Here is a 15,753-nt window from a genome sequence, read left to right on the forward strand (position 1 = left end):
AAAATTATAAATGCAATCTGATTTTATCCAATGGATCGATTTATAATCATATATCTAAACACCTATAAAGATATTTGTTAAGAATGGAAATAATTTAATAAGTGTTATTTCATTTATAGGGGATAGGTTACATAAACCATGGTATATCCTGAAAGAAGAATACTATGCAGCTACGAAAGAGAAAAAGGAAGGAAAGAAGAAGAAAAGGAGTGGGGAAGAAAAACAGCTTTCTAACTAAGGATTCCGAAAGATGAAAGAGCTCCAAGGTACACTGTTATCCTCCAGAAGCAGCAGAAGACCACAGAATACACTGCTATTCATGTAATTCATGTAAGGAAGAGAGAGAGAAAAGGAATACATGCATATACTCCTGTGTATTTGCTTCTAGTTGCATAAAGTAATACTGATGGCAGTGGTTTCCAAACTTGTCTGCATCTTGGAATCACCTGAAAAGTTTCAAAACATCATACGTCTAGAGATGATTATTTCATTAGTGTAAAGTATTACCTGGGCTTTGAAATTAAAAAAAGAAAAACCCCATGTGATTACAATAGCAGACAAGTTTGAGAACCACTGATGTAAGGATACAAAAGATATTAATTGAAGTAGCTATTTGCACATGGTGGACAGCGGGGGGACAAAGTGGATGAGGACGGGGTGGGAGCAGACCTTTCACTGTAGACTTTTAAACATAGTTTTGATTTTTGAACCATGTGAATGTGTTAACTATTTAGAAATTTTAATTAAATAAATTTCTTTTAAAAATCGTTGCATCCATAGTGTTTCTTTTTATGACATGGTTCATGCCCGGGATGCAGAAGTTTGTAATTGAAAAAATTCAGACTCTCAAGTGTTCTCGGTTTCAGCCACCACCCTGGCTTACGCGTACTTAACGAGAGGATCCCGCCGCATACCTGTCTTTATACACCCAGCAAGAAAGTTTATCACGTGGTGTGGGCGGTTGTCCTTCAAAATTGGTAATTTTTTCCCAAACGTAGGTTCCGTCTCTTGTTCGCAAATTAACAAAATAAAGCTTTTAAAAGAGGAGAACACCATTAGCAGACAGGGCATTTCAAAATTAATCTGTATCTGATGGATATGTGATCCAAAAATTAATAACTTTTTTCTTTTTGAAAGGTAAAAATTTTCATTGTAAAGTTAATAAAACTGAGGCTGAGTTTTAGAAGTAAATATGACCTAAAACACACCCATAAAATGGATCTTTCCTCATCATGCTCTACCCTAGAGACACCAACTAAGCAGGGAGCTAGCTCTGAGCAGAAGGATGTGGAAGAAGAGAAGAACACAATGGCTGCATTTTCACTCTATTTTTAAAACCTGTGAGCTTAAAAATTTCTATACATATATTCTTTAAATATTTGTAAACGTGAGAGATTAAGTGATACACTGAATGTTACAGTTTGCTGCACTCCTGAATTGAAAGAAAATATTACTCGATTGCTGTATCCTTTGTCATCGTATCCTCCAAAAACGTACAGCCTTCCATTAATGCAAACACCACAACTTCCTGACATGGAGGTAGGGAGCTCTCCTTCCATGAGGTGCATGGTCCTGCAGCAAGAATAACACGGAATTCCATGACTTTCTAGAAAGGCAAATTAAAATTCCCTTTGAACTCCATGAGTACTCTTTCAATGAAAATTGCCATTGACAATTATAATTGAAATGCAATGGCAGTCAATACAGTGAAAACTCTAATCCATGGTAAAGATTTTTCAGCCTACTGGGAAAAAAAATCACAAAATCTTTAGGTATCACTAGAATTGGGAATTGACCGGTACAACAAAGCAAAGTCTTCTGGGATAGCCTGAATCTTGAGAGGAATGGTAAATGACGGAGAGAGGAAGGGAGAAGGGGAAAGAAAGAGCCAGAGAGAATAAAGCATTCAAAGAAAAGGAAAGGGTCATGCTAAATGATACAGTATATTCTAAGTTTGGTCTTAAATTCCCTGTAATATATGAAAATATTTAAATCAGATCTTAAGGTTGGACATTCTACAATTTAAAATTACTTACCACAACCCACTATCAATATCATAGGTCCAAATTTCATCATTAGGCAAATATACTTCATTGTCTTCAATAGACTAAAAACAGAAAACATAAAATTATGTTTATCAATTACAGTAACAATTAAATGGTTCCTCAGGATGGGATATCTGCAAATAAAATGCTACAAGAACAAAATCATAAACAGGCTCTGAGATGGTTTTTTCCATTTAAATTAAGATAGGTCAAAAAAGGAGAAAACAAGACATTTTCTAAGAGAAAGTGGGCAAACAAGAAAGCTTTACAATACAAAATAGCAAGTATATGAGTCTTGAGAAAAAGACCCAGGGCAATTATACCTTAAAACGGGATTTGGAGTAAGGGAAAATGGCAAGATAATAACATTCAGAGCAGAATAGTGAAGACTACAAAGTCAGGAAGAAAAGTTATATCAAAAGAGGGCAGTATGTTTTGGGTGAAAGGAAAGAATTAAGGAAGGGAATTTTTTATAACCTATAATTAAGAACACTGTATCAGATATTTTGATTTACTGAGCATATTTTTGAGTGCCTACTATGTGCAAGGCATAGTGTTAGGTATTCATTAAATATAGAATCTAGGGATCAAGATAAATTTAACTAGTCAAAATGACAACTCAGAATCCAAATAATCTCTAAAGAAGCTAATAACATCAACAGAATAGTACATTCTGACATTTATGATGAAAAGAGAAACCTTATTCATATTAAGTGTAAAAACTTAGGGATTAAAACAAATTCTTATATACAGCCACCATAATTTATGAGTCTGTAAAATAATTCAAAAGCAGCTAGTTTTAAAAGATAGCAGTTTATGAATTTCTAAGACAGAATGATAAATTAACATGCCAAAAAGAGTGGGTTAGTTTTCTCATTGGTTTGTTAAATTAAAAAAAAATCTTGACTACCAAGTATCTGACCCCTGCCACCATCTCTCTCTCCCTTCCTCCCTCCACCACACACACACACACACACACACACACATATACACAGAAGAAAATCATTCTATTAATTCCACGGAAACTTCCACTCATGTCTGGCTGTGGAAGCCGTGATTAGATGGATAAGTAAACACATAATTGTAAGGAGGAGTCGGTTAACTGTAGGATTCTAAGATTTAATGGCATCAGGCTCCAGTAGCCTCGTGTATACACCTTGACAACAGAAATGTTATGAAAATAGACTGTCACTATTCTCCTTAAGTCTCTCCAATACTTTCTTACTGCTCCCAGGACAGTCTAAAGTTTCTATGATTCTGCATTATATGGCACATGCTATCCCTCCAAAGCTTTTCTTGCCTTTCACTCACTATGCTCTTTCAGTTCCCAAATCTCTGCAAATTCCTTGCTGCAACAGGGCCTTCATCTGTGCTCATCTTTCTTCTTGGAATGCTCTTCTGGAATGTGCCCTGGGTAACTACTCATTCTTTGGAAATCAGTTTAAATGCTGCTTCTCTGATCTCCCAGAATAAGGTTAAAGGATTAAGGTCTCCATTAAATGCTCTCCCGTAGTACTGTACTTACTTCCAAGTCCTTTGTCTGTTTCACACCAACCCACCACTACCACTAACCTATTAGCTGCATAACGGTGAGCGCATGGGTCATGTTTATCTTGTTATAATTCTGTTCCCAGAGCCCAGCACAGTACCTCGCACATAAAAAGCAGATGTAATGTTGTTGATTGAGAATAGATAAGTGAATAATACTTGTTAAATCGACTACAGACTCACCTCAGCCTGATTTAAAAAAATCCCTTTGGGGGCACCTGGGTGGCTGGCTCAGTTGGTTAAATGTCTGACTCTTGATTCTGGCTTAGGTCATGATCTCATGGTTCGTGAGTTCAAGGCCTGTACTACCAGGGCAGAGCCTGCTTGGGACTCTCTCTCTCTCTCCTTCTCTCTCTATTCCTCCCCTGCTCATACTCTTTCTCTCTCAAAAAATAAACAAACCTAAAAAATATCCCTTTTACTAATCTTTAAATGGGTGGTGCAAAAACACAAATGAATCACAGAATTGAAAATTTTGGACCTAGTTCCCTCTTGTTTTCTCAGAGATTTCATTCCTAAATTATCCCATCTTTTCTACATCAAGTTTTCCTTCTCTACTAGCTCATTCCTATCGATGTCCAAACATGCCTTGATATCTCTGATCTTTAGAAACAAACTCTCCCTTCATGAACCTTCTCCTATTTCTTGGCTCCCTCCTCAACGAAACTCCCACATTAACTATAGTGAATGTCCCATTCTGTTTAACCTCCCATTCTCTCATCAATCCGGACTAATCTGGCTTCTAAGCCCAGCATTCCACCAAACTTGCTCTGTCAAGATGAGCCTAAAAAAGAGAATCAGTTCACTGATTTATCCAGAAGTACGGCCCAGAGAGATGGAATATATTTAAAAAAAAAAAAGAGAGAGACATGGAAAAGGAGAGAGAAGAACTAACTCTAATAAGAATTTCATTAGCATGTAATAGAGAGAATGAGGAAGAAGCAATTTTTGAAGAGACAAAGGCTGGGAATTTTACAAAATTGTTGAACATCATCAATCCTTGAGATCTAGGAAGTCCTAACAAGTTCCAAGCAGAATAAATAAATAGATATCCATACCAAGACATCACAGTAAAACTGCAGAACATCAAAGAAAAACATATTTTCTTAAAAACTGCCAGATAGAAAACAAACCACCCTCAAATGACATGGCAACTAATGACTGAATTCCCATCAACAACAGCCAAGACCAAGTATTAGCCAATATGTTTAATGAATGTAACTATCAACCTAGAGTTCTATACCCAGTGAAAATATATTTTAAGAACCAAGGTAAAATAAAGAAATTTTCAGACAAACAAAAATTGAGACAGCTGACCAATAATGTACCCTCAATTAAAGAAATTCTAGGGGTTCCTGGTTGGCTCAGTTGGTAAAGTATCTGACTTTTTTTTAAAGTTTATTTATTTTGAGAGAGAGAGTAGGGAAGGAGCAGAGGGGGGGGGGAGAGAGAGAGAGAGAGAGAGAGAGACTCCCAAGCAGGCTCTGTACAGAGCCAGATGCAGGACTCAGACTCACCAACCATGAGATCATGACCTGAGTCAAAGTCTGACACTTAACTGACTGAGCCAGAACATCCAACTCTTGCTCCCAGAGTTCAAGCCCCACCTTGGGCATGGAGCCTACTTTAAAAAAAATAAGAAAAGAAAATAAATTATTTTTCTTTTTAACTTTTTAAGTTTATTTATTTTGAGAGAGAGAACAAGCTGGGGGGGGGTGGTGCTCAGAGAGGAGAGACAGAATCCCAAGCAGGCTCCGCACCATCAGTGCAGAGCCTAATACAGGGCGTGAAGTCACAAACCATGAGATCATGACCTGAGCTATGACCAAGAGTCAGACACACAACTGACTCTGCCACCTAAGTGCCCCAAGAAAAGAAATTCTAATAGCTATTTCAAGCAAAAGAAAAATGATCTGCAATTAAAGATCTTAAATGTGATAAGAAATAGTATGACAAGATATTAGTAAATGTATTAGTAAATTTAAACACAAAAAAAGGGCTAAACTTATTTTGATGCTTAAGTTAAGGAGAGGGAAACAGGATAGGAATACCGAAGGAAAGGGTGATCAGACTTAAAACTTTCTGAGGTACTTGAACTCTTTGAGACGAAGAAAAACTATTAACTTTGAACTTCATGAAGTATTCATGTTGAAAAAGAGTAGCTCCTACATGGTTAGAAATAAATCATATAATTTCCACAAAAGCAAAGACAAAAAGGGGGGGGACAAAAAAATTAAGAAGGAGGAAGAAAAGGGGGGGGAATAAAATACATTTGATGAAAGTAGTATATCAGAATCACATTAAGTGAAAATAGGCTAAAATCTGCAGATAAGACATACAGAATGTGAGAATAAACAAAAACAAGACCCAGCTATTTTCAGGTCATAAGCATACATATAAAATATAAAGATATCAAAGTTTCCATTAGAAGGTAGAGAAAGGTACACCATGCAAATACTAACCAAAAGAAATTGGTATATATATATGTATTAAGAAAATAGATTTCAAGGCAAGTAATATTACTACAGATAAAGAGGATCATTACAAAATAATAAAATGTTCAATTATCCAGAAAAATATAATAATTCTAAATTCATATCACATAAAGAGGAAGCCTAAATTCCATTAAAGTAAAAATTGACAGGATCAGTCAGCAAACCTACAGTGAGAGGAGTTCTTAATACCTGTTACAGTAATTGATGGAACAAGAAAATAATCAAAAAGGATAAAGATTTGAACAACACAATCAGCAAAGACTGATAAAAATAGACATAAATAAAACATTTTACCTGATAATTATATATATATATATATATATATATATATATATATATAAAGAGCTAATGGTATATTTATGAAAACTGGTCATATGCTAGTCTTTAAAGCAAGCCTCAACATATTCCAAAGGACTGGCATCAGATAGACATCGATAGACATAGATTACATTCTGAGTATGACACAATTAAGTTAGAAATTAATAACAGAAACCTAATTATAAAAATAGCATAGTGGGGTGATGGGCATGGAGGAGGGCACTTGTTGGGATGAGCAGTGGATGTTATATGGAAACCAACTTGACAATAAACTATAAAAGAAAATCATTAAATTAAATTAAAAATAAATAAATAATTTAAAAAATAAAAATAGCATAGAAATGTAAAATATTTTCCCAAACAACTTATGGGTCAAATAGGAAATAATGGTGGAAAGTATAAAATATGAAGACTGTAAAAATAACCAAATACTGCTTATCAAAAGGATGAGGAGAGCTAAAGGGGCACTTACAAGAAAATGTATAGTCTTACACACTTAAAGAATTTAAAAATCTCATTAAGCATCCAACTTCAGAAGTTCAAGAAATACGAACATAATAAACCCATAGCAAGAGGGAGGAAAGGGGCACTTGCGTGGCTCCATCAGCTGAGCAACCAACTCTTGATTTCAGCTCAGGTCATGATCTCACATGTCTATGGGATCGAGCTGCACATCAGCTCTGTGCTAACAGCACAGAACCTGCTTGGATTCTCTCTCTCCCTCTCTCTCTCTCTTCCTGCTTCTCTCTCCCTCCCTCTCTCTCTCTCTCTCCCTCCCTCTCTTTCTCTCTCTCTTTCAGAATAAACATAAAAGTAGGAGGCAATACAAAGCAAACATTAATGAAATTAAAAAAAATACAATAGAGAAGATCAAGTAAACCAAAAGCTGGTGTTTCAAATGGCTGATAAACCTCTGGAAAAAAATTATTCAAAAAAGGGAAAAAAGAAAGGAGCTATTAAATAATTTTAGGAATGGAAAAAAGGACATACCTATAGCTACTACAGAGATTAAAGAGAGGGCATTATGAACAACTTTAGTTTATCCCAATAAATTTTTAAACCTAAAGGAATTGGATAGAGATTGGAGGCGGGGGTGAGAGAACCTTAACCAAACTTGACTTCAGAAAAAAATGGAAAAATCTGAATAATTCACAGCTTTAAAAAGATTGAATCAGAGATTTAACACCTCCCCTACAAAGTACCAGATGGCTCTACAGATGAGGTCTTCCAAACATTCAAAGAATAATTAATTCAATCTTACAAAAACCACTCCAGATTATAAAAGAAAGAATAATACCCAATCCATTTATAAACACAGATGTAAAAATGCCCCTCCCAAGAATTAGCAAGCAGGATCCAGTAATGTATAAAAAAGATAACATATCATACTAACTTGCATTTAACCTGGAAAATGCATCATTGTTTTAGTACTATAATACTAGAAATTATCCATTAAGAGATTAAAGGAGAAAAAATATGATTATCTCATCTGGTGCAGAAAAATCAGTCTTCAAAGTTCAACACCCATTCTTTGAAGATCAGATAGAAGAAAACTTCTTCAATTTGGAAAAGGTATTCTACAGGTAAATAAACAAAACACCAAAGCAAAGATCAAACTTAATGGTTAATAGTAGAAAACTCTCCTTCTGAGATTAAGAACAAGAGTAAAAGGCTTCTAAATAATATTGTACTTTGGGTCCATCAGTGCAGTAAAGAAAAGAAAAGAAAACAAAAATTAGGGTGGAAGAAACAAAACTGTCATCACTTGCAGATTATATGACTATCTAACAGAAAATAAGAAAATTAACAAATGAATTATGAGAATGTAAATTAAGAACCCTTGCCAGAATCAAAAGTACTCAAACATTTTATTTCAGTATGCTGGAAACAATCAGGAAATTTAGTTTGTAAAACATTAGCAGTAGAAATTTAAAAATACGAAGAAACCAAGAATGCAACAAAAGATGTACAAGATCCTATGAAGATACTGTAAAACTTTATCAAAAGACATTTTTTAAAAACTCATATAATTGAATGTGAACACTCAATTTCATAACATATCTATCACCCTCAAATGATCTGAAGATTGAATACAGTAACATAAAATCCCAAAAGAAACTCTGACCATCTGATTCTAAAGTTTATATAAATGAGGAAGCACTTTGGGAAAACAATTACACAGTTCCTTTAAAATTTAAATGTAGAATAACCACAGGACCCAGCATTTTGACTCCTGGTATTCAAAAGAATTTAAAATAAGGGTTCAGATACTTGTTTGCCAATTTCATAGCAATATTATTCACAACACACAAAAGATGGCAACAACCCCAGTACTCCAGCACAGATGATAGATAAGCAAAATATGGTATTTATATACAATGTCATATCTTTTGGCCATAAAATGGAGTGAGGTTCTGATAGACACTATGACATAGATGAACCTTGAAAACATTGTGGTAAGTAAAATAAACCAGACTTAAAAAGACAAACATTGTATGATTCCAATCCTATAGAATATCTAGAAAAAGCAAAGTCATAAAGATAAAAAGATTAGAAGTCACCAGTGATGGACGAAAGGAGTAAGAGAGAGTTATTGCATAATGGGTATAGTGTTTTGTTTGGAGAAATAGTTTTGGAACTACCACCAGATAGTGGTAACATTGTAGATGTAATTAATGAATGTAATTAATTGTGAATGTAATTAATGCCACTGAATTGTACACTAAGCTACGGTTAAAATGGAGAATGGTAAGTTTTACATATTTTACTGCAAAATAAAAATAATAAAGAAAATTTATGCAAAAGCACAGAAGGCTCTAAAATAATATTCCTGAAAAAAAACCAAAATAGAGTGGGGATTTAAACTTAAAGTTAACAGTCAAACTTCTACTAAAGCAGCTGCAATTTATATAATGTGGTTGCCAAAACAAACAGACCAACTGAACCTAATAAAGAACCTAGAAAAGATCACACATACATGCAACCTTGATGTGTGACAGACTAAGTTTGTGTGTTCACAGGGAAAGAACTATTTAATATATGACACAAGGACAATTGGTTATCTACATCAAAAAAATAATGAAATAGGATCCCTATACTAAACCAATTAAACAAACGAAAAGTTCACATAACAAAAGATTTAAATATGGAAGGCAAAACTGAAAACTTTCAAAGATAATACAGGACATTTTATGATCTCCATATTGAGAAAGACTAAAGATGTAGAAAGCACAAAGCATTAAGGGAAAGACTGAAATTACATTAAAATGAAGAACTGGTGTTGAACAAAAGACAATCGTTAAGAAAGCACAAAGACAAGCTATAAAATGAGAAGACATACTCAATTCATACAACTATATACTTAAATAATTTGTATAAATCAGTTAGAAAAAACAAAAACCCAATAGATAAATGAGCAAAAGACATAAACCAGCATTTTTACAGAAGAGGAAACACAAATAGCTCATAATAGTTCAAAATGAAAAGGCACTTAACTTTATTAGTTATCATGGAAAAGCAAACAAAATCACAATGGAATATCAGTCACACTCACTGGATTGGGAAAATATTTAAAACCAGATGGCACTGAACATTGTTAAGGATGTGCAGCAAGAAAGAGGCTGGTGGGAGTGTGAACTGATACAAATATTTAGGGAGCAGTGATATTTCCAAGTAAATTTGGAGATGTGTATACCAAGTGACCCAGCAGTCCACTCCTTGGCATATGCCCTAGAGAGAGGGCATGCTCTTGTGCAGGTGTAATAGGAGATGTGTTAGAAGAAGGCTCCATGTAGCAGTGCTCAACAATACCAAAAAAAAAAAAAAATTTTCAAACATTCAACAGCATCAGAATAGATAAATAAACTGGAGTAAATTCACACAACAGAATATTAAAGAGGACATACATCAAATGAATGAATCCAGGGATGATCTTCAAAATATTTAATAACCAGACAGCACTGAAACTGACTTATCAGAATGGACATCAGGTAAAAAACAGATACAGCCATACAAAGGCACACTAGCTGAATAAAAGCACTGTGTGAATCTAAATAACATACATTTACTAAATGAATTAAGTCACAAAAGAAAACATATGCTATGATTCCAAAACCAAATAATATATTGTTTAGAGATAGACACACATGTGGTAAAACTATAATGAAAAGAGTGATTAACAAGGAATTGAGATCCTGGTACCCTATGGGGTAGGAGGAGCACTACAGTCAGTGAAAGACAAACAGAAAGTTGCTAAGGTACTGGTTCCAGTCAATTTCTTAAGCTGGCAGTTAAACATGTTTACCTTTATGTGATACTTATTCGACATATTCTTCTTGTATATACATTTCAAATGTTAAAATTAAGAAAATAACATTTTCAGAAATGAATATTTAGTTACTCACAAAATCATCAAAGATGCTGGAGAACTAGCCTCTGATCCACACAAGTTAGGACAAGGTCTGAAAATATGTCATAAGACAGGTCTGGCAAGCTAATTGCCGCTGTCACTGGGGAGCGACACCATAGCTGTGGTGCAGCTGTGGCACCACCTTTCATGCCAGGGGCCCTGATCTTCCTACAGATTCTATTGCTGGGTAAGAATCCCCTTCAGGTCCTCGTGTTTATATCTTTGTATATATTACTTATATCACTCTGAGTCCAGATCTAGCACAGATTCATCTGAGTCCAAGCCATCTGCCCACAATCTAGCTGCAAGGGAGGCTGGAAAAGTGAGTATAGTACATGGTACTCAGGTTCTTTTTATTGGTCTCTTACCATAAGTTATGCCCCATACTAGATACTGGGGATACAACAAGGAACAAAATCTCAATACTTATAGAATTTACATTCTACAGAGCTAGGTAGAAGGTAGTGAGACAACTACAATAAATACCCCAACAAGACTCATTTGATGGGTGTTGTTACAAAAGAAAGGAGGTTCAAGTTTGGGGCATCTATAAACAAAAATGTCGGGGCACCTGGGTGGCTCAGTCGGTTAAGCGTCTGACTCCAGCTAAGGTCACGATCTCCCAGTTTGTGGGTTCCAGCCCCGCATTGGGCTCTTTGCTGCCAGCTCAGAGCCTGGAACCTGCTTTGGATTCTGTGTCTTCCTCTCTCTCTGCTTCTCCCCCATTCATGCTTTGTCTCTGTCTCTCAAAAAATAAATACAAGTTTAAAAAAATTAAAAAAAAAAGAAAAAGAAAAATGTCTTCCATGTGACATGGATGGCCCATATGACCATCTATGAATATGTAAAGCAGAACTGTTACAGAGCATACACTTTTGATATACATCACTAAATTTCTCCTTTAAAAGGTTACACAGATTTGTACTCCCATTACCATACTAATTAATTTCCCCATGCTTTCTCAAAAATTCTTAATGTTTGCAGAAGGAGAAGAAAATTACATTGTTATTTTCAGTTGGGTTTTTCTTATGATTCATATTATATTCCTTCTCTTGTAAATTTCTTGTAGATATTCATTGCTCATTTTTCAATGGAGATACTTTTACTTTTACAGATAATAAACCTTATTTTTGCCTATATGTTGCAAGTATTCCCCCCAGTCTGTCTTCTGCTTTCTCACTGTATAGTATTTAAAAAGCATAGTTTTTAATTTTTAAAAAAGTTTTATCTACCTATCTTTTCCTTCATTTTATCCAATTCATTTTTCTTTTCCCAACTCAAGATTTCAAAAGAGTCACTATTTTTCTTCTGGTATGATATAGCTTAACTTTTCTACATTTAACTCTTTAATCCTAAGGCTCCGCTATCATTTCCCTCTAGCTATCCTTGTACCATTTATTGAATGAGTAATTGTTTTTCCAGAATTAAAATGCTACCTTTTGAATATAATATAGGCTGGTGAGCTTGGTTGTTTATGTAACTTCTTTTCCATTCCATCATGCTATCTCATATTGCATCAGGAGCACTGACTTAATTATTCTAGTATTGTGATCTGTTTTAATATCTGGTACTGTACACCTGTGATCTTGCGTCTTTTAAAACGTATCCTAAATTGATCCTTCTTCCCTTTAAGTCCATATCCACAACAGAAATATGTAATTACACAGACTTGTGCAAATGTTTTCCATAAGGAAAAGTTTAGGGCAAAATGTATTAACATCAATTGTGTTATGAAAATAAAACTGTTCAAATGATTAAGCCTTAAGAGGAAAGCATGCCAGCTGCAAACATGTTAAGATACTGTGCTTTTCCTCCTTTTCCTCCAAAATTTGGGGAAACTGCTCATAACTTTTCAATGTTCCTAGTAGCCGAACTAAAGATTGCATGAAGTTCAGTATCACGGAAAGGATATGGAAGAAGGGGCAAAAGAATATTCTGGCATGGGGGCACCTGGGTGGCTCAGTTGGTTGAGCATCTGACTTCAGCTCAGGTCATGATCTCATGGTTTGGTTCATGACATCAGGTTCTGCTGTCAGTGCAGAGCCCACTTTGGATCCTCTGTCCTCTCTCTCTCTCTGCCCCTCCCCAACTCATGCTTGCTCTCTCGCGCTCTCTCTCAAAAATAAACAAACATTAAAAAAAAGAATATTCTGGCACCAATTAAAATTTGCCACTTAATTTTTTCAGCATTGCCACTCTCACCTCTAGAGAGAGGCAGAGTTGGTTTCAGATGCAATGTACTATAGAATATGTTGAACAATAATGAATTAATTTAGACAGTTATTGGTGGGCCATTCAAGGTTTAGGATATATATTCATAAATTTTAACACATTGTTTTTTGGTAATAAGGAAGAAAACTAGGGCACCCGGGTGGCTCAGTTGGCTAAGCATCTGACTTCAGCTCAAGTCATGATCTCGTGGTTCCTAACTTTGAGCCCCATGTTGGGCTCTGTGCTGTCAGCATGGAGCCTGCTTGGGATTGTCTCTTTCCCATTCTCTCTCTGCCCCCTTCACCACTTGTGCTCGCTCTCTTTTGCTCAATATAAATAAATAAACTTTTTTTTTAAAGGGGGGAAAAATAAGGAAGAAAATTGTGATTAGAACATAGAATCTCAAATTATTTGATCATTTTTCTTAACTACTGACTACTGGATTACCTTCAGATTCCAAGGGCTTTCAGGTATCTTCTCTTCAGAAGGATCTGAATTTAAAAATTCTTGGAAGGACTCTACTTTTTCTCATGATATGCTAGGTCTTCTTTTTTGCCTCCCACTCTCTTTCGTTCCACTCATGCCTTAGATATTTGTTAGCTGCTGCTAATTCCTAGAATTTAAAAAGTACAGGCATACCTTGTTTTATTGCACTTTGCTTTACTGCGCTTCACAGATACTGTGTTTTATACAAATCGAAGGCTCAATCAAGACTTGACTGGAGGCAGTAACTGCAGATGTGGTGGAAACAGCAAGAGAACTAGAATTAGAAGTGGAGCCTAAAGATATGACTGAATTGCTGCAGTCTCATGATCAAACTTGAGAAGATGGAGGAGTTGTTTCTTACGCATGAACAAAGGAAGTGCATTCTTGAGATGGAATCTACTCCTGGTGAAGACGCTGTGAAGATTGTGGAAATGACAACAAAGGATTTAGAACATGACATTTTCTAGTCGTGATAAGGCAGCAGGAGGGTCTGAGTATTGACTCCATTTGTGAAAGAAGTTCTAATGCTATCAAACAGTATCGCATGCTACAAAGACATCATTAATGAAAGCAAGAGTCAATCAATGACGCAAACTTCATCACCTTCTTTTAAGAAATTGCCACAGCCACTCAACCTTCAGCAACCACCACCCTGATCAGTCAGCAACCATCAACATCAAGGCAAGAACCTCTACCAGCAAAAGGAATATGACCTGCTGAAAGTTCAGATGATGGTTAGCACTTTTTAGCAATATAAATTAGGGTATGTACATTTTTCAGCATAATGCCATTGCACATAAGAGACTACAATATAGCATATACCTAACTTTCATATACACTGGGAACCAAAAAATTCATTTGACTTGCTTTATTGTGGTGGTCTAGAACCTAACCTGCATTACCCAAGGTATGCCTGTAGCAAACTCTATCTTAATCTGTGTGGCAATTTTTAGAGGGTTTCTTAAGGCATTGTACTCATTGAATCAATAAGGAGTAGAAAACAAAGTGATTCTATTCACTGACTGCCACCCAAACACCTGGAATCTAATCAATTATATGATTTTTCAAGATTAAAATGAGATAAAAATATTCAGACATTCATGTGTAGGACCAAAAAGAAATGTATACTATCACCAGATAGGAAATATTGCAGATTACTATTTTAAATTAGATTTGTCTCACTTAACTTTTACAATATTAAGAATCAATATAGCAGATGATGTAGCACCTCTACATCTTCAAGAGGCAGAGCTCAAAAGCAATCAAAATATTTCTTCTGCATAGAACCATCATTATATCTCGGCTCCTTTTTCATAAAGAACAAATGGTGGAAAGATTAGATATTAAGAAAACATAGTCATCTAATTTCTGTTAGTTTATCACAGAAAAAAAACAGCCTTTGGAGATCCAATGTACCTAGGCTGGAATCACCTACCCTCGAGGTCAGATGGCCATCATTCCTTCCCAATTGACTCACCATCCTTACTTTTAACCGGGATATTACTTACCTTACAAGGTTCGATAAAAATGATATTAAGATTAGGGACATGAAAGTTCCTAGCACATGCCAGGTATAGTAGGCACTCAAAGGTCAGTTCTAATTTTCCCGTCCTGAAACTGCACCAAATTAAAAATAAACACACAAACAAAACAACAAAATCCAACTTGGATCTGAGAATCATTTAACATAGATAGTATGTACTTTATTTCAGTGAGTGATTCAGTCATGTTACATCTGTCACATAATAGTATCGAAACAGTCAGAAAATGTAGGTTCTCCTTCCAAAAGAACTTCCAGATGGCTCGCTTTAAAAAAACAAAAAACAAACAAACAAACAAAAAACCCCTGTTAACTGATGGGGTTCGCATATATTCCTGAACTGTTTCCCGGCTTTAGAATTTTTGGTTCTATAACCCTATGATTATAGAAACAAAACAAATACACACATCCAAACCTCCATTGTAATAAGCACATTTTAGCAATGTTTACCATATTGTTGCTAATACGAGTCTATTTTGAGACTCGAAAAAAACTTTGCATTACCCACTGATAAAGGAATGCCACTAAAAATCGCTTAGAAATATTCAAATGCTTCAGTGATTTCAATATTCCGAGTAGCGCCCTAGCAGTAAAGAGATATTTACAAAAAAATACAGCTCGGCGTCCACGTTGTGCCTTTAGGTCTGCGAAAGCATTTAAAGATAATTAATCGCGCGGAGACTTAGTGGCGGTCAGCTCGGG

General features: G+C 35.4%; 1 protein-coding gene across 2 annotated transcripts in view; it reads right to left on the reverse strand.

The window, feature by feature from the left end:
* Positions 1-15,753, reverse strand: part of KLHDC1 (kelch domain containing 1) — a 105,229-nt gene that overhangs the window by 34,140 nt on the left and 55,336 nt on the right. For both annotated transcript variants that reach the window (XM_029951835.1, XM_029951836.1), the window contains 3 exons: positions 2,037-2,107; positions 1,455-1,572; positions 915-1,033 (listed from right to left, as the gene is read on the reverse strand). In XM_029951835.1, coding sequence (XP_029807695.1) covers positions 915-1,033; positions 1,455-1,572; positions 2,037-2,107 — 308 coding nt within the window. The remainder of the gene's footprint in view (positions 1-914; positions 1,034-1,454; positions 1,573-2,036; positions 2,108-15,753) is intronic.

This window comes from Suricata suricatta, chromosome 9, assembly GCF_006229205.1.
Source record: "Suricata suricatta isolate VVHF042 chromosome 9, meerkat_22Aug2017_6uvM2_HiC, whole genome shotgun sequence".
Taxonomy (NCBI): domain Eukaryota; kingdom Metazoa; phylum Chordata; class Mammalia; order Carnivora; family Herpestidae; genus Suricata; species Suricata suricatta.